The sequence below is a fragment of the Bos indicus genome, chromosome 23 (genome assembly GCF_029378745.1).
Source record: "Bos indicus isolate NIAB-ARS_2022 breed Sahiwal x Tharparkar chromosome 23, NIAB-ARS_B.indTharparkar_mat_pri_1.0, whole genome shotgun sequence".
Classification (NCBI taxonomy): domain Eukaryota; kingdom Metazoa; phylum Chordata; class Mammalia; order Artiodactyla; family Bovidae; genus Bos; species Bos indicus.
Genome location: NC_091782.1, coordinates 8822635 through 8842137, shown reverse-complemented (window position 1 = coordinate 8842137; position 19503 = coordinate 8822635). Strand labels below are relative to the sequence as shown.

The following is a 19503-nucleotide window of genomic DNA, read 5'->3' as shown; positions in this document are numbered from 1 at the left end:
TTTTTTTTTTTTTTGAGACATTCTTTTTTAAACTATCTTTTCCATCATGCTGTATCATAGGATGTTGAATGTAGTTCCTTTGTGCTGTAAGGTAGGACTTTGCTTTTTATCCATCCTGTATGTAATACTTTACATCTGCAAATCCCAAATTCCCAATCTTTCCTTCCCTCATCCACAGGTTTAATTTCCTATAGTTGCCCAATAAAAAAGGGAAAGGAAAAGAAGCATTTAATAATTTATCTTCTATGTTTCCTTGTGATAATTTTCTACCCCCAAGAGGGCAAATTTCAAACCTGATTCGATGCTTAAAATCCTGAGTTGACTCACAACTTTATGACTGTGCTCTGATGATAGCACATTAGAAGGAATTCTTGGTCAAACAGAAAGTCAGAATGCTGAAGAATTGATGCTTTTGAACTGTGGTGCTAGAGAAGACTCTTGAGAGTCCCTTGGAGAGCAAGGAGATCAAACCAGTCAATCCTAAAGGAAATCAACCCTGAATATTCATTAGAAGGACTGATGCTGAAGCTGAGCTCCAATCCTTTGGCCTCCTGATGAGAAGACCTGACTCATTGGAAAAGACCATAATGCTGGGAAAGATTGAAGGCAGGAGGAGAAGGGGATGACAGAGGATGAGATGGTTGGATGGCATCACTGACTCAATGGACATGAGTTTGAGCACGCTTCAGGAGTTGGTGATGAACAGGGAGGGAGGCCTGGTGTGCTGCAGTCCATGGGGTCGCAAAGACACGACTGAGCGACTGAACAACAGCAACATAAGCAGAGGGTGGAATGTTCAGGACTCTAAGGCAACACCCAGAATGATTTTCAAACTAAGATTAAAAAATACGATTACGAAGTAGTTATAAAGTCACAGATATAGAGAACAAACTTGTGGTTACCAAGAGGGAAAGGACAGGAGGAGGGCTAAGTTGGAAGACTGGAATTGACATAAACACACTGTTGTTGTTCAGTCGCTCAGTCGTGTCCGACTCTCTGTGATCCCAAGGACTGCAGCTCACCAGGCTTCCCTGTCCTTCACTATCTCCCGGAGTTTACTCAAACCCATGTCCACTGAGTCAGTGATGCCACCTAACCATCTCATCCTCTGTCGTCCCCTTCTCCTCCTGCCTTCAATCTTTCCCAGCATCAGGGTCTTTTTTGAGTTGGCACTTCGCATCACGTGGCCAAAATATTGAAGCTTCAGCATCAGTCCTCCCAATGAATATTCAGTGTTGATTTCCTCTAGGATTGACTGGTTTGATCTCCTTGCAGTCCGAGGGACTCTCAAGAGTCTTCTTCAACATCAAAGTTCAAAAGCATCAATTCTTCAGTGCTCAGCCTTCTTTATGGTCTATCTCTTACATCCATACATGACATGGAAAAACCATAGCTTTGACTAGACAGACCTTTGTCTGCAAAGTAATGTCTGCTTTTTAATATGCTGTCTAGGTTAAGAGAAGACTCTACATATGGACATCACCAGATGGTCAACACCGAAATCAGATTGACTATATCCTTTGCAGCCAAAGATGGAGAAGCTCTATACAGTCAGCAAAAACAAGACCACGAGCAGACTGTGGCTCAGATCATGAACTCCTTATTGCCAAATTCAGACTTAAATTGAAGAAAGTGGGGAAAACCATTAGACCATTCAGCTATGACCTAAATCAAATCCTTTATGACTATACAGTGGAAGTGAGAAATAGATTTAAGGGACTAGATCTGATAGACAGAGTGCCTGATGAACTATGGACGGAGGTTCATGACATTGTACAGGAGACAGGGAGCAAGACCATCCCCAAGAAAAAGAAATGCAAAAAAGCAAAATGGTTGTCTGAGGAGGCCTTACAAATAGCTGTGAAAAGAAAAGTGAAAAGCAAAGGAGAAAAGGAAAGATACACCCATTTGAATGCAGAGTTCCAAAGAATAGCAAGGAGAGATAAGAAAGCCTTCCTCAGCGATGAATGCAAAGAAATAGAGGAAAACAATAAAATGGGAAAGACTAGAAATTTCTTCAAGAAAATTAGAGATACCAAGGGAACATTTCATGCAAAGATGGGCTCAATAAAGGACAGAAATGATATGGACCTAACAGAAGCAGAAGATATTAAGAAGAGGTGGCAAGAATACACAGAACTGTACAAAAAAGATCTTCAAAACCCAGATAATCACAATGGTGTGATCACTGACCTAGAGCCAGACATCCCGGAATGTGAAGTCAAGTGGGCCTTAGGAAGCATCACTATAAACAAAGCTAGTGGAGGTGATGGAATTCCAGTTGAGCTATTTCAAATCCTAAAAGATGATGCTGTGAAAGTGCTGCACTAAATATGTCAGCAAATTTGGAAAACTCAGCAATGGCCACAGGACTGGAAAAGGTCAGTTTTCATTCCAATCCCAAAGAGAGGTAATGCCAAAGAATGCTCAAACTACCACACAATTGCACTCATCTCACAAGCTAGTAAAGTAATGCTCAAAATTCTCCAAGCCAGGCTTCAGCAATACGTGAACTGTGAACTTCCAGATGTTCAAGCTGGTTTTAGAAAAGGCAGAGGAAGCAGAGATCCGCTGGATCTCTGAGAACATCCCCTGGATCATTGAGAAAGCAAGAGAGTTCCAGAAAAACATCTATTTCTGCTTTATTGACCATGCCAAAGCCTTTGACTGTGTGGATCACAATAAACTGTGGAACATTCTTCAAGAGATAGGAATACCAGACCACATGACCTGCCTCTTGAGAAACCTGTATACAGGTCAGGAGGACAAGGAATAACAGCCTGGTTCCAAATAGGAAAAGGAGTATGTCAAGGCTGTATATTGTCACCCTGCTTATTTAACTCATATGCGGAGTACATCATGAGAAACGCTGGGCTGGAGGAAGCACAAGCTGGAATCAAGATTGCCTGGAGAAATATCAATAACCTCAGATATGCAGATGACACCACCTTATGGCAGAAAGCAAAGAAGAACTAAAGAGCCTCTTGATGCAAGTGAAAGAGGAGAGTGAAAAAGTTGGCTTAAAGCTCAACATTCAGAAAACTAAGATCATGGCATTTGGTCTCATCACTTCATGGGAAATAGATGGGGGAACAGTGGAAATAGTGGCAGACTTTATTTTCTTGGGGTCCAAAATCACTGCAGATGGTGATTGCAGCCATGAGATTAAAAGACGCTTGCTCCTTGGAAGGAAAGTTATGACCAACCTAGACAGTATATTAAAAAGCAGGGACATTACTTTGCCAACAAAGGTCTGTCTAGTCAAGGCTATGGTTTTTCCAGTAGTCATGTATGGATGTGAGAGTTGGACTATAAAGAAAGCTGAGTGCCGAAGAATTGATGTTTTTGGACTGTGGTGTTGGAGAAGACTCTTGAGAGTCCCTTGGACTGCAAGGAGTTCCAACCAGTCCATCCTAAAGGAGATCAGTCCTGGGTGTTCATTGGAGGGACTGATGTTGAACCTGAAACTGCAGTACTTTGGCCACCTGATGTGAAGAGCTGACTCATTTGAAAAGACCCTGATGCTGGGAAAGATTGAGGGCAGGAGGAGAAGGGGACGACAGAGGATGAGATGGTTGGAGGGCATCATCGACTCAATGGACATGGGTTTGGGTGGACTCCGGGAGCTGGTGATGGACAGGGAGGCCTGGCGTTCTATGGTTCATGGGGTCGCAAAGAGTTGGACACGACTGAGCAAATGAACTGAACTGAACTAAACTAGGTTAAGGAGCTACCGTATAGCACAAGGAATTCTTCTCAATATTCTGTCATGACCTACCTATATGGGAAAATAATCTAAAAAAGAGTGGATATATGTATGTGTTCGAATGATTCACTTTGCTGTACAGCAGAGATGAACACAACATTGTAAATCAACTACAGTCCAATAAAATTAACTTTAAAATGTGGCAATCACCCCAAAGTTCTGAATCTCGGAGTGGAGACTTCACAGGAAGCAATGCCAGGCAGTTAGGTCCCAGCTTCAGGGGCTGAAGGGAGACTGAGGGCAGAGGCCGATCCCCATGGCTGAGGGCCTGGCATGAAGGGCATACTTTTCTGAGGTTTTCTAACAAGGACAGAGTCTCTAGTCTCTCTCAGGGCAGGGATAAATGCATGCTAGAATCTCCAGATCCAGCATGAATCTGCCAGCCCAGACCACAGTCAGGGGGTTGAGGAGAGGATACACTGCATGGTGTGTCCTCAACACATGGTGAGTGGACCCCAGAGCTTGGAGTCCACAGGGTCGTCAGGGAGTAACTCACTGCACCCCAAGGTGACAGTCTGTCCAGGTTGGGGTGCTCCACTGGCAAGTATAGACACCTCCCCGCTGATGGGCCATTTTCAGCATCACTAGGAGCTGGGCGGCCCAGGCCCCGTGATGGATCAGGCGGGTGGACACAATCCCAGCTGTTTCCTGCTGACCATTCAGGGACCAGTGGGCTTGAACGTGGCCCGGATAGAAATCGGTCACGTGTTAGACGAGCAGACTGTGTTCCCGCAGGGTCTCCAGCTTGGAGGGGCGACATTCACTTTAGCTTGGACTAGGAGTGTGGGAAAGAATCTTGTCATGACAGAGGAGACAGATAAAGCACATGTTAAGTGATTTTCTTGCCAAACTGACTTTTACCTAAAAAAAAAAATTAAGTTGAAGTATAGTTGATGCACATGATTATATAAGTTACAGGTGTACATTACAGTGACTCACTATTTTTAAGCCAAATTGACATTTAGATGCGAAAGATAAATATATCAGCCAATGAGCTACTTGAAGGCAGAAGATGGGGGAAAGAGTTGGAAAAACAGAACAAAACATTCAAATTTCCCAAGAAAGACCTTGTCAGACATAATAGAGAGCAGAGAGGAACAGGAGAGGGTCAAAGCTGGCACCCTCTAACACTCTATAACACTTTTGCCAGAAACGTCTAAGCTGGTAAGTAATATTCTTTGAACAGAAATCTTGAACCTGTTATGAAGCTACCTAAATTGACATTTCCCCATTTTGCTCAAAAGGATGTATCATCCTGCCAAATACGATCTTGGCATTAGAATATTATCAGCCAACAGCCTTCTTTTGATCTCTCAGTCTGATATCCTCATTAGAAAAAGAGAAGAAGAGAAGTAGCTTGATTCATTCTTTCAGTGTGTTTCCTAGTTTCCTCCCGCAACTCCAAAACAACAACAAAAGACTGTAGCAAGAGTCAGGAACGCGGTGTTCCTTCTGTGTTTAATGAGCAGGAAGTCTGGCTCTTTCTCCTGCTGGTCTCCCCCACCGCCCTGGGACGCCTTCTGGGTTCAGGCTGCTCAGCCTGGGCCCTACTGGGGCGTGGCGATGGGGCCGAGAGCCCGCCCCTTCTGTGACGCCAGAGCCCACGCCTCCCAGGGGCTCCCCTCCCCCGCCCTTCCTCTCAGCTCTGCACTGCAGGGTGGGGCCCTTGTCCAAGGGTCTGTGCATGGGGTGCACGCTGCCCTGTCTCAGTCCCAGGAACTCACTCTGGATATTCCACTTTTGGGCAGTTTTTCTTTTTTAAAAAAATATTTTTAAAGATTTTATGTAAGTATGCTGCTACTGCTGCTAAGTCGCTTCAGTCGTGACCGACTGACTCTGTGTGACCCCATAGACGGCAGCCCACCAGGCTCCCCCGTCCCTGGGATTCTCCAGGCAAGAACACTGGAGTGGGTTGCCATAATGTGATAATTTCTGCTGCATAGAAAAGTGACTTAATTATACATATACATCCTTTTTCAAATTCTTTTCCATTATGTTTTTTTTTTTTTTCAGTTATACATATATGCTATGCTATGCTAAGTCGCTTCAGTCGTGTCCGGCTCTGTGCGACCCCATAGACGGCAGCCCACCAGGATGCCCCGTCCCTGGGATTCTCCAGGCAAGAACACTGGAGTGGGTTGCCATTTCCTTCTCCAATGCATGAAAGGGAAAAGTGAAAGTGAAGTCGCTCAGTCGTGTCCGACCCTCAGTGACCCCATGGACTGCAGCCTTCCAGGCTCCTCTGTCCATGGGATTTTTCCAGGCAGGAGTACTGGAGTGAGGTGCCATTGCCTTCTCCAATTTTCTATGTCTACGAGTCTCTAGGAGAAGGCAATGTTATCCCACTCCAGTACTCTTGCCTGGAAAATCCCATGGACGGAGGAGCCTGGAAGGCTGCAGTCCATGGGGTAGCTGAGGGTCAGACACGACTGAGCGACTTCACTTTCACTTTTCCCTTTCATGCATTGGAGAAGGAAATGGCAACCCACTCCAGTGTTCTTGCCTGGAGAATCCCAGGGACAGGGGAGCCTGGTGGGCTGCCGTCTATGGGGTCGCACAGAGTCGGACATGACAGAAGCGACTTAGCAGCGGCAGCATGAGTCTCTAAATTCATTTGTGTCTTTTCTTTAGATCCCACACATAAGCGATATCATGGGATATTTATCTTTCTCTGCAGTAGACCTACTATTTCACAGGCGTTTCCCATAGAAATGTTGTTAAGCCCTCAGATTCAGTGTCATTTTGATGCCACCTTGTACGGGAGTCGCTACTCCTCTGGCCGCCCCGCCCACTCCCCCAGGCTTGACTTTATTCTCCCCACTTCTTTCAGGGGCATCTGGAGACCCCAGTATGTTAACTGGTTTACGCATGTCTGAATCACAGTTGTGGGTCAAGGGCGTATCTCTCCCACAGGGTCCAGAGCAAGATGTGGGGATATGAATGAGTATCTGTCTCAGTTGGGGGAATTTTCACATAAACTAGTTCACTGTTCTCTTACTCATGGTCTTGGTGGTGAGTTGGAACCAGAAACTAGGAGGTATTATGAGGATTTGATACAGGAACCTGAAAGTCAGAACATCACGTTATGGGTCCGGGCGCCCGGAGCGGGAGGCCATGTCCTGTTTCCCACGTCTTCTCTGGCCTGCCCTGGTCCACGGGCCAGAATAGCAACCCCCTCCCTCCAAGGGAGCAAACAGGCCCGTGGTGTCCTTAAAAGAAGTATTAGTAAATATAGACTAACCACTTAAAATGAGCATAAGCAATGCGTTTACAAAAGCAAGAGAAGTTACTACATGAAAACAAAAACCTAGGGGATGTGAGGAAACTATATGAAGTTCTAGGTGTAAAAAATACAATGGTCCAATGGAAAACCACGTTAGCAAGAATAACTAGTGGGAGATGCAACTGAAAACCAATTAGTAAGCTGGAGGACTAAAGAACTCTCCTAAAGGCGAAATGCGACAAGTGCCCAGTATGGATAACAGAATTTCATAAAAATAAAGACTGAGGGACTTCCCTGGTAGTCCAGGGGCTGAGACTCTGAGCTCCCAGGGTAGCGGGCCCAAGTGGGATCCTTGGTCGGGGAACTGGATCTCACAGGTCCCAATAAAGATGATAGATCCTGTGGGCCGCAACCGAGGCTTGGCACAACCAACTAAGTAAATGAACAAATTCCATATAAATAAATATTTTTAAAATTGATAAAAATAGAGAGGAGAAAAGAGTTACAGAAAGAAAAAAGACGACTTCTCAGGATTAAAAGAGAAAGGGGCTCCATAATGTCCTACAGGAAGATAAAGACAAGCCCATTTTAGATACATAAAACGATATTTTAAAATAGCGGACAGTGAGGGCTTCGCCAGTTGCTCAGTGATAAGGAATCCACTTGCCAGTGCAGGAGATACAGGTTCGATCCCTGGTCAGGGAGGATCCCACATGCCTTGGAGCAACTCAGCCCATAGTGAAAGTCACTCAGTCGTGTCCAACTCTTGCGACCCCATGGACTGTAGCCCTCAAGGTTCCTCTGTCCATGGGATTCTCCAGGCAAGAATCAGCCCAGGCGCCACAGTTATTGAGCCTGTGCTCTAGAGCCTGAGAGCTGCAACTACGGAGCCCATGTGCCTCAGCTACCGAAGCCTGTGTGCCCCAGAGTCTGTGCTCTGCAACAAGAGAAGCCGCTGCAATGAGGAGACCAGGTACTGCAACCAGAGAGTAGCCTCCGCTTCCAGCAACTAGAGAAGAGCCTGTGCACCCATGAAAACTCAGCACAGCCAGCAATAAAAATAAAGAAATAAAAGTATTTTAAAAGTCGCAGAAAAATGAGAAAATTCTAAAAGATTCTAGATAGACGGACATCAGATTTCCTAACATCAACACTGGATGAAAAGAGACATTGGGATAATATTACTTAAAATATTAAAGAGAAAAAAGTCAAACAGAATTTAATACATCAGCTAAATGTTATTCAAAATGATAGTGTAATAAAAAATGTTCTCAGGCATACAAAGCTTCAGAAGGTTTGCCACACAAGTATTCATGTTTAAAATACTTTGGGAGGAAGTATTCCAACAAGATAAAACGTTGTTGCTGCTGCTGCTAAGTTGCTTCAGTCGTGTCCGACTCTGTGCGACCCCATAGACGGAAGCCCACCAGGCTCCCCCATCCCTGGGATTCTGCAGGCAAGAACACTGGAATGGGTTGCCATTTCCTTCTCCAATGCATGAAAGTGAAGTCACTTCAGCCGTGTCCGACTCTGTGCGACCCCATAGACGGCAGCCTACCAGGCTATTCTGTCCATGGGATTTTCCAGGCAAGAGTACTGGAGTGGGTTGCCATTGCCTTCTTGGAGATAAAATGTTAGGAGGTGCCAAAAAGGTATGGGAAGTAAGGCTGATCAGAAACCTTGGTGAAGGAGAAGTATTTGAATGTATTTGAAAGTATGCTAAGGTGCTTACCTGGTTAGAGGGAAGAAGGCGGAGGTATAGAGAACACTTAAAAAAAGAGATGGAATGTATGTGCCCCAATGCTCCTCGTCACACTGTTTACAACAGCAAGGGCCTGGAAGCAACTTAAATGTCCACCAACGGGTAAATGGATAAAGATGTGATGTGTGTGTGTGTGTGTGTGTGTGTGTGTGTGTGTGTGTGTGTGTATACATAATGGAATAATACTCAGCCATAAAAAATGAAATTATGCCATTTGCTGCAACATGGACGGACCTAGAGATTATCATACTGAGTAAAGTAAGTTAGAAAAACACAAATATCATGTGATATTGCTTATATGTGGAATCTTAAAAAAATGGTACAAAAGAACTTATTAATAAAGCAGAAGTCAAGTCACAGATGTAGAAAACAAACTTACAGATACCAAGGGAGAGAGAGAGAGGATAAATCGGGAAATTGAGACTGATATACACCCACGGCTATACACAAAATATATAACTAATAAGGCCCTAGTCTATAGCGCAGGGAGCTCTAGTCAATACTCTGTAACCACCTATATGGGAAAAGAATCTAAAAGGAGCGAATATATGCACATGTGTAACTGATTCACTTTGCTTTACAGCAGAAATGAACGCAACATTGTAAATCAACTCTACTTCAATAAAATTAATTTAAAAATAGAGATGATGAAGACTAAAAAAGGAAAAACTAGAATATTGAATTAAATACAGTATTAGAAACAAGTCCAAATACAGCAATAATCACAATAAGTATGGCTGAAATGGGGCAATGGTGGCCTGTGTTCACCAAACCATTATATTTTCCTGAACACGCGGCTGAACTGCATTTCCCAGCCCCTCGCACCCTGGCAGGGTCATGGTCTAATTCACGCCAATGGAATGTGAGCAGACACGGCATGGGGTTTCTGGACCAGAGCCACACGAGCAGATGCGCCTTCCTGAGGCCCTCTCCTGTCTGCAAAGCTGGAAGCAAAAGGCTTTTCAACAGTGAGATGCAAGAGGAAGCCAGTCTGGGTACATGAGGCACTTTTAAAGAAATGCTATAGGTATAGAGGGCTTCCCTTGGGGCTCAGATAGTAAAGAATCTGCCTGCAATGTGGGAGACCCAGGTTTGATTCCTGGGTCTGGAAGATCCCCTGGAGAAGGGAATAGCAATCCACTCCAGTATTCTTGCCCAGAGAATTCCATGGGCAGAGGAGCCTGGCAGGCTACAGTCCATGGGGTTGGAAAGAGCTGGACACGACTGAGCGGCTACATTTTCAATTTCATAGGTGCAGAATGTCTCGCCTGCCTTGAACAGCAAGCACATGGGTTAAAAATAAACCCATATTTTGTCAAACCACTGAAGTTTCTGTGCTTTTCTGTGGCAAAAGTAAGTTTGCTCACTTTGACTAATAATATATGAATTGAATCACCAATTAGAAGACAGAGACTGTCAGACTGGAAAACCCAAAACCTATACGATATTTAGGACAGCTACATCGGAAAGGGTAAAAACTCAAGGATAGAAAGAGATATATCAAACAAATGCTGACAAAAAGAAAGCTGTGTAGTGTATCAGTATCAGACAGGGAAGACTTTAAGACAGAAAGGTTGCCAGTACATATTGGGAAACAGCTCAATTCACTGAGAACACGATAATTCTCAAAAGTATGCATTTAATAGTCGAAACATAAACAGGGCAGAAATGATTCCCCAAATAGAAACACATAGAAAAATCTACAGCCACAGTTAGAGATTTAAATACACCACTCTTAGTTATTAACAGATCAGCCCCCAGATAAGGAAAGATACGAGAGATTAGAACAACAAAATCAATACTCTTGGTCCAATAACATTTACAAAATTCTTCACCCAACAAGTAGAGCGCGTGTGGAGCGCTGATCAAAAGCAACTACACTGCAAGCCATAACGCAAGTTTCAGTGCATTTCTAAGATGTATCAGAGTGACAAGATTCTTGGATTATAAAGTCATTAAGTTAGAAAATAACAACAACAAAACTCTTATGCTCATCAATTTTCATATATTTAGAAATAAAAAGCATTCAACACTCAATTGCTGTAAAATAAAGAAGCAGCATTCTTTATCACAACACTCAATTGCTGTAAAATAAAGAAGCGGCATTCTTTATCACAAGCATTCCTGGGTTTGGCAGTCTATCCTCTCACCGTTTGAAGGTTCTAACTCTTCAAAGGAGAAAGGTAGGACAGGACCACTGTTCCCACAAAAATATCTGTTGGCCATCACTCTGCGCTAGGCATTCGTCTAGATCCTGGGGAATGGAAACAAAAAGAACCAAGGCTAGGGGTCCCCATAAACTGTGCCACCAAAATCCATCAGTACTCATAATCTGGTTAGTTTGAAGTCAGAAGTCTCTATCTACTCCACTTGGTGCAGAAAAGAACACCAGAGCGGGCATTTGTGCCAGAAAGCAGTCCATAACCTGTTGCCCAAGAATCACCTAGGGAGCACGCTAGACACACAGGTCCCCTGGCCCCACCTGTGGAAAGGCTACTTTAACTCAGGTCAGGATGGAACCCAAGAATTCGTATTTTTAACACACTCCATGGCTGATTCTTCTGTGTGGTCAGGTTTGGAAACTGATGATTTCTCAGATCCCTTCCAGGTTGAAAATTATTTCTTTCATCATTTTTGACACATTGCCTTCAGATATTTGGTTAGACTTCTGTTTACCAGGACAGAGAATTAACTTTACATATGTTTTACATTAGACTAAATTCTGCCAGTGCCTCCCATTGTGTGTGTGTGTGTGTATGATCAGTCGTGTCTGACTCTTTGCAACCCCGTGGATTGTAGCCTGCCAGGCTCCTCTGTCCATGGAATTTTCCAGACAAGGATACTGGAGTGTGTTGCCATTTCCTTCCCCAGGGGATCTTCCCCACCCAGGGATCCAACCCGGGTCTCTTGCATCTTCTGCACTGGCAGGCGGATTCTTTGCCAATGTGCCACCTGGGCACTCCATGCCTCCCATTGGCTGAGCCCAATTGGAAGCCAAAAATAAGGGTGATTTGGTCCATACAGGTCAACCTTCAGTCTGAGATGGGGCACAGGGGACCTGGACGAACTCATGGAGGCCACCCAGTGCTCTCTGCCCTGCTCAGAACAGCCCGCTGGAGTTCTTTTGTACTCTAAACATCTCTAACAATGATACATTTTCCCTCATATAATGAAATAAAGTAATAATTTTAAACATGATTTAAAGCCTCTAAATATTTTTTGCTACTGTGTATCCAACAAGTGCCAGACTTCATTTTTGGGGGCTCCAAAATCACTGCAGATGGTGATTGCAGCCATGAAATTAAAAGATGTTTACTCCTTGGAAGGAAAGTTATGACCAACCTAGATAGCATATTCAAAAGCAGAGGCATTACTTTGCCAACAAAGGTCCATCTAGTCAAGGCTATGGTTTTTCCAGTGGTCATGTATGGATGTTGAGAGTTGGACTATGAAGAAAGCTGAGTGCCGAAGAATTGATGCTTTTGAACTGTGGTGTTGGAGAAGACTCTTGAGAGTCCCATGGACTGCAAGGAGATCCAACCAGTCCATTCTAAAGGAGATCAGCCCTGGGATTTCTGTGGAAGGAATGATGCTAAAGCTGAAACTCCAGTACTCTGGCCACCTGATGCGAAGAATTGACTCATTGGAAAAGACCCTGATGCTGGGAGGGATTGGGGGCAGGAGAAAAAGGGGACGACAGAGGATGAGATGGCTGGATGGCATCACCAACTCGATGGACGTGGGATTGGGTGAACTCCGGGAGTTGGTGATGGACAGGGAGGCCTGGTGTGCTGCAATTCATGGGGTCGAAAAGAGTCAGACACGACTCAGCGACTGAACTGACCTGAACTGATTCAACGTTTCCCTTTTAAAATTTCTATGTAATTTTTTTTCTTGGCTGTGCTGGAAAAAAAGATTTTGTGGGATCTTAGTTCCCCTGACAGGGATCGGACCCACGTCCCCTACAGTGGGAGTTTGGAGTCTAACCACTGGATCGCCAAAGAACCCCCATATTTATTCTATTTTTCAACTCCAAATTGGTCCACAAAGACTTCCAAGATAAGTAGGAGCCCCTACCCCACGGATCAAAGAGGATTTGCGCTTCGATGGCCTTTTCTCTGCCTTCAAAGGGTCCCCCTTGGAGGATGTAGGAACCCTGGGTCTAAGGCCCTCCCACCCCTCCTGACTTTCCTGTGGACAAGCCTCCCTGGGGCACCTGGGCCCACTGACCTCTTCCATCTTCTCATCCAGGCGCTTTCCTTCGCATCTTCCCCCAGCAACAGCTACCCCAACTGAGAGAATTTCTCTGATTGGCTGAACACAGCAGGGGGCTCCCCACCCCCACCCCAGAATCTGTTTGCTTCCTCTTTACCTCCACCTTCTTCCTTTACCCCCAACACCAAGCGGGACTTATTTGGTTAAAGCACCAGAGGGCAATGGTCCTCAGGGGGAGGCTGGTCCTGGGACTGCACACCTTGATGACCCTCCTGAGCCTCCAGGAAGTTGGGGCCATCAAGGGTGAGTGCTGAGGGCGCTGGGCGAGGAGAGGAGATTACGGGCGTGGGGTTACCCTTGCGATGATACAGAGTGTGAGCGGTTCCTCTCCGCTGGTTTACGGCAACTTCCGTTGCCAAGAGACTCCCCATCCCTCTCACTTCGATCAGGTCTGTCCTGGACCTAAAATACAGGCTCAGCCTGGCCACACTAGCCATGTTCTGGTGCCTCCTGTTCCTCCTTTCTTCCTTTCGTTTTTTAGATTTTTTTTTTTAACTGTGGACCATTTTTAGAGTCTTCATCGAATTTGTTACAACATTGCTTCTGTTTTATGTTTTGGTTTTTTGGACGTGCGGCATTGTAGGATCTTAGCTACCCTCTGGCCAGGGATCGAACTTGTAACCCCTGCACTGAAAGGTGAAGCCTTAACCACTGGACCACCGAGAAAGTCCCCTTCCCCCCTCTCTGAGACCCAGACCTCCATCTTGCTGCCCAGCATCCTGATTTTTTAAAACAACTTTTATGTATTTATCTACTTGTGGCTGCTCTGGGTCTTCACTGCTGTGCATAGGCTTTCTCTAGCTGCAGCAAGCCAGGCTGCTCTCTAGTTGCAGTGTCTCGGCTTCCCTTACTGTGGAGCACAGGCTCGAGGGGGCCAGGGCTCGGTAGCTGCAGTGCACCAGCTTAGCTGCTCCATGGCATGTGGAATTTCCCCAGACCAGGGATCAAACCCGTGTCCCCTGCATTGGCAGGTGGATTTTTATCCACTGTACAACCAAGGAACTCCATCTTTTTTTTTAATTTATATTTTAAAATTTTGTGGCCAAGATGCACAGCATGTGTGATCTTAGTTCCCTGCCCAAGGATCAAACCCGCCTCCCCTGCATTGGAAGCATGGAGTCTTAACCACTGGACTGCCAAGGAAGTCCCAGCATCCTGATTTCTGCAGAACTTCCTGGTTTGAAATGTGCCCATTCACCTCCAGCTCTAGTACCATATTTTTTACCAGGTCAATAGAGAGTTGTTTATGTCTTTATCCTGCTCTGTTCAGGAGCTCCTTGTCTGCAGGGCCCACAGCTGTTTTGTCTATATTCCTGGGGCCTGTATCGTGCTGCCCACACGGTGATTTCTCATGACTGCTCTGCAATTAATTTCATAGGATTATCAAGCCATCTTATCCACCGTCACCTAAACCCTAATTTCTAGAAAGCTGAGCCTCATTCATGTCAAGAGACACATTTAATCATAATGCTCTGAGCAGAAGAGATGGGACATGAACTTTGAACTTTGAATTCCTTTTCTATTGCTCTCTGCAATACCTTGGGCTGCCTTTTTCTACCCTTCTTAATTCTTACTCCTACAGCCATCTCCTGTTTTCCTTCACACCCACTTAAACTGCATTTCTGTGCCCACGGATGCTTTTTTTTTTTTGCCTTTGTTTTAAAAATTGAAGGATAATTCAGTTCAGTTCAGTTGCTCAGTTGAAGGATAATTGCTTTACAGAATTTTGTGGTTTTCTGTCATACATCAACAAGAATCAGCCATGGGTACACACCCATGTCCCCTCCCTTCCAAAACTACCCCCCATCTCCCTCCCCACCCCACCCTTCTAGATTGTCACAGGGTCCCTGTTTGAGTTCCCTGAGTCATACAGCAAATTCCCACTGGCCGTGTATTTCACATATGCAATTGTAAGTTTCCATGTTACTCTCTCCATGCATCTCACCCTCTCCCTCCTCCCCTCCCCCTTTGTCCATAGGTCTGCTCTCTATGTCTGTTTCTCCATTGCTGCCCTGAAAATAAAGTTACAAGTACCGTCTTTTTAGATTCCATATATATGTGTCATATACAATATTTATATTTCTCTTTCTGACTTACTTCACTCCGTATAAGAGGCTCTAGGTTCGTCCACCTCTTTAGAACTGACTCAAATCTGTCCCTTTTTATGGCTGAGTAATATTCCATTGTGTATATGTACCACAACTTCTTTATCCATTCATCTGTCAATGGGCATCTAGGTCGTATCCACGTTCTAGCTATTGTAAATAGTGCTGCAATGAACAATGGGATACATGTGTCTTTTTCAGTTTCGGTTTCCTCAGGGTATATGCCTAGGAGTGGGATTGCTGGGTCATATGGTGGTTTTATTCCTAGCTTTTTAAGGAGTCTCCATACTGTCTTCCATACTGGCTGTATCAGTTTACATTCCCACCAACAGTGCAAGAGCGTTCCCTTTTCTCCACACCCTCTCCAGCATTTATTGTTTGTAGACTTTTTGATGGATGGGCATTCTGACTGGTGTGAGGTGGTATCTCATTGTAGTTTTGATTTGCATTTCTCCAATAATGAGTGATGTTGAGCATCTTTTCATGTGTTTGTTAGCCATCTGTATGTCTTTGGGGAAATGTCTGTTTAGGTCTTTTTTCCCACTTTTTGATTGGGTTGTTTGTTTTTCTGGTATTGAGTTGTATGAGCTGCTTGTGTATTTTGGAAATTAATTCTTTGTCAGTTGTTTCCCTTGCTATTATTTTCTCCCATCTGAGTGTTGTCTTTTCGCCTTGTTTGTAGTTTCCTTTGCTGTGTGAAAGCTTTTATGTTTAATTAGGTCCCACTTGTTTATTTTTATTTCCATTACTCTAGGAGGTAGGTCATAGAAGATCTTGCTTTGATTTATGTCATCAAGTGTTGTGCCTATGTTTTCCTCTAAGAGTTTTATAGCTTCTGGTCTTACATTTAGGCTTTTAATCTATTTTGAGTTTCTCTTTGTGTATGGCATTAGGAAGTGTTCTAATTTCATTCTTTTGCATATAGCTGTCCAGTTTTCCCAGCACCACTTATTGAAGAGGCTATCTTTGCCCCATTGTATATTCTTGCCTGCTTTGTCAAAAATAAGGTACCCATAGGTCCGTGGGTTTATTTCTGGGCTTTCTGTCTTGTTCCATTGGTCGATATTTCTGTTTTTGTGCCAGTACCACACTGTCTTGATGACTGTAGCTTTGTAGTATAGTCTGAAGTCAGAAAGATTGATTCCACCAACTCTGTTCTTCTTTCTCAAGAGTACTTTGGCTATTTGGGGTCTTTTGTGTCTGTAGACAAATTTTTATATTTCTTTTTGTTCTGGTTCTGTGAAAAATGCCATTGGTAATTTGATAGGCATTGGATTTAATCCGTAGATTGCAATTGGTAGTATAGTCATTTTCACAGTATTGATTCTTCCTACCCAGGAACATGGAGTATCTCTCCATCTGTTTATGGCATCTTTGATTTCTTTCATCAGTGTCTTATAATTTTCCATATACAGTTCTTTTGTCTCCTTAGGTAGGTTTATTCCTAGATATTTTGTTCTTTTTGTTGCAGTGGCGAATGGGATTGATTCCTTAATTTCTCTTTCTGATTTTTTCACTGTTAGTATATAGAAATGCAAGTGATTTCTGTGTATTGACCTTGTATCCCATGACTTTGCTGAATTCACTGATTAGCTCTAATAGTTTCTTTTGGGTTTTCTATGTATAGTATCATGTCATCTGCAAACAGTGAGAGTTTTACTTCTTTTCCTATCTGGATTCCTTTTATGTATTTTTCTTCTCCGATTGCTGTAGCTAGGGCTTCCAAAACTATGTTGAATAATAGTGGTGAGAGTGGACACCCTCACATTGTTCCTGATCTTAGAGGGAATGCTTTTAGTTTTTCACCATTGAGAGTAATGTTTGCTGTGGGCTTATCATATACGGCCTTTACTATGTTGAGGTAGGTTCCTTCCTTGCCCATTTTTTGAAGCTTTTTTTAATCATAAATGGGTCCTGAATTTTGTCAAAGGCTTTTTCTGCATCTATTGAGATGATCATATGGTTTTTATCTTTCAGTTTGTTAATATGGTGCATCACGCTGATTGATTTGCGTATATTGAAGAATCTTTGCATGCCATGGGTGCTCTTAACCTCAGTTAGTTTCTCCTCGTCCCACCCCTACTCTTCTCGTCTCACGCACAGGACCCCACTGGACCGGTGATCAGAGTCAAGATTTAACTCTAGGGTCACAAGCCTGAGTTTAGGTGGTCTCTCTTCTTCCAGCGCAGTGTGCTGGGCCAAACCCTTGCCTCTGTGCTGGCCAGCCCCTCCATCCTCTCCCTTCCAACCCTCAGCAACTCCTCTGCTCTCCAGGGACCAACTCAGTGTCAGAACAGGGCTCTTCCCCCATGCAGAACCCAGGATGAGGCATAGCTCAGAGACTCAACCCATCACACCTGATGGATGAGAGCTGATACCTTTTCTTTTCTCCCCCGACCCTGAACTCACCCAACACAGCTGACCACATGGGCTCCTATGGACCAGCCTTCTACCAGTCCTATGATGGTGCAGGTCAGTTCACGTATGATTTTGATGGAGAACAGCTGTTTTCTGTGGATCTGAAGAAGAGGGAGGCTGTGTGGCGTCTGCCTGAATTTGGCAACTTCGCCTACTTTGACCCGCAGAGCGGGCTGGTCAGTATCGCAATGATCAAAGCGCATCTGGAGGACTTGGTGAAGCGCTCCAACGGCACCAGAGCCCCCAACGGTACCAGGCCCTTCCCCTGTCCACCCCCAGGCCCCCAGCAAGCAGAGGAGGTCCAGAGAAGCCTCTGCCCCACCCCTCAGGCCTCTGTTGGCTCCCTGGCCCCACTCTCAAAATCTGAGACTTGTACTCAACCCTTTTCTTTCCCAGGAGGTTCTAGATCTCCTCAGATTCCTTCAACAGCCTCTTCCTGTAGGAATGACCCCTCCTGCCTGGCAGATACGGCAACTCCTGGGCACCCCCTGTCCCTTCAGTCTCTTGTCCCTCTGTTCCCCGCTTCTGCCCTGGTGTCACCAGCCCAGAGCATCCACTGCTCTCAGAAGGCTGATACCAGGAAGCACCCCTCAGTCCACCCTGACGAGGCCCCAGCTGGAGGCTGCTCCTGTGGGATTCAAGGCCTGCTTCTTCCTAGTGTCCCCCAGAGTGGCCGTGCTGCCCAAGTCTCGCGTGCAGCTGGGCGAGCCCAATGTCCTCATCTGCATCGTGGACAAAATCTTCCCCCCGGTCATCAACATCACCTGGCTGCGCAACGGCCATCCCGTCACCCAGGGCGTGACCCAGAGCAGCTTCTATGCGCAGCCTGACCACTTGTTCCGGAAGTTCCACTACCTGACCTTTGTGCCCTTGGCGGACGACTTCTACGACTGCAAGGTGGAGCACTGGGGCCTGGACCAGCCGCTCTTTCAGCACTGGGGTACGGAGCCCCCTCCCCGCTACCCACCTCAGACCTGTGCATCCTTCACCCTGAACCCCTTTGCAGGACCCCCTGACCCTCCCTTTCTCTCCCAGAGCCCCAGGTGCCCACCGCGCTGCCTGACACCACAGGGACTCTGGTCTGTGCCCTCGGCCTGGTCCTTGGCTTAGGGGGCTTCCTCGGGGGCATCACCCTCATCATCACGGGCACGTGCCTGTCCAGCACCCCCAGGTGCTCTGGGGGTCTGGGGGAGGAAGGTGGGGACCTGCAAAGGATGGGGGTGGAGGACGAGAGATTCCGGGAGGGGAGCAGGGACAAGCAGAGGGGAGGCGAGGGGGTCAGGTTGGAGGGAGGTGGGCAGAGAAAGGACCCAGAATTGTGAGCTTGAACCTTGACCATGTGGTTTTTGCTACTTTAGGTGATGGCCCTTCTGAGAGAAGCAAGTGTGAGACACCATTCAGCTTCCTGGCAAGTTTCTGACGGCCCTTGCCTGCTCAGTGCGACTCCACCAAGTTCATCATGCTGACTTTGAATGGGATCAACCCTTGTCCTATAGGTCTCCTCCTTTTTGGCCCCCATACTCATGGCAGGGACTTGTGGGGAACCAGTGCGTTCCCTTTCCCAGCCCCAACACACACACATGCGCACACACACACACACACACACAGTTTATTGGTCTACCCAAAGCCCTGGCCAGCAGCAGTAAAATTTTAAACAATGTTTGCACAGTGTCCATCTTCCCAGGCCTTAGCCAGTTCTCTAAGGGTGTAAGGGACACTAGGGGAACTCCCAGGTGGCTCAGTGGGTAAAGACTCTGCCTGCTCTGCAGGAGATATGGGTTTGGTCCCTGGATCGGGAAGATCCCCTGGAGAAGGGCATGGCAACCCACTTCAGTATTCTTGCCTGGAGAACCCCATGGACAGAGGAGCCTGGTGGGCTACAGTCGGTGGGGTCCCAAACAGTTGGATATGACTGAAGGGACTAAGCATGCATGCAAAGGACTCTAGGGTCTGA

General features: G+C 45.6%; 1 protein-coding gene across 3 annotated transcripts; it reads left to right on the top strand.

Moving 5' to 3' along the window:
* The first annotated feature begins 13123 nt into the window (after positions 1-13123).
* LOC109576596 (HLA class II histocompatibility antigen, DO alpha chain-like) lies at positions 13124-19211 on the top strand. 3 transcript variants are annotated; one of them, XM_019985239.2, is made up of 5 exons: positions 13124-13269; positions 17550-17798; positions 18208-18489; positions 18585-18720; positions 18908-19211. In XM_019985239.2, exons 1-5 carry the CDS (start codon positions 13188-13190, stop codon positions 18909-18911), a joined length of 753 nt encoding a protein of 250 aa, XP_019840798.1. In that variant the 5' UTR covers positions 13124-13187; the 3' UTR covers positions 18912-19211. The 3 variants fall into 3 exon arrangements, with proteins under 3 accessions (XP_019840798.1, XP_019840797.1, XP_019840799.1); XM_019985238.2 differs by having other exon boundaries at positions 18585-18746; XM_019985240.2 differs by lacking the exon at positions 18585-18720.
* Positions 19212-19503: the final 292 nt, after the last annotated feature.

Excerpts from the sequence above, each read along its gene's own strand:
- LOC109576596 (XM_019985238.2), top strand. The coding sequence starts at position 13,188 with ATGGTCCTCAGGGGGAGGCTGGTCCTGGGACTGCACACCTTGATGACC. Across the intron at positions 18,490-18,584 it reads GCCGCTCTTTCAGCACTGGG|AGCCCCAGGTGCCCACCGCG; the intron begins GTACGGAGCCCC and ends TTTCTCTCCCAG. Across the intron at positions 18,747-18,907 it reads TGGGGGTCTGGGGGAGGAAG|GTGATGGCCCTTCTGAGAGA; the intron begins GTGGGGACCTGC and ends TTGCTACTTTAG.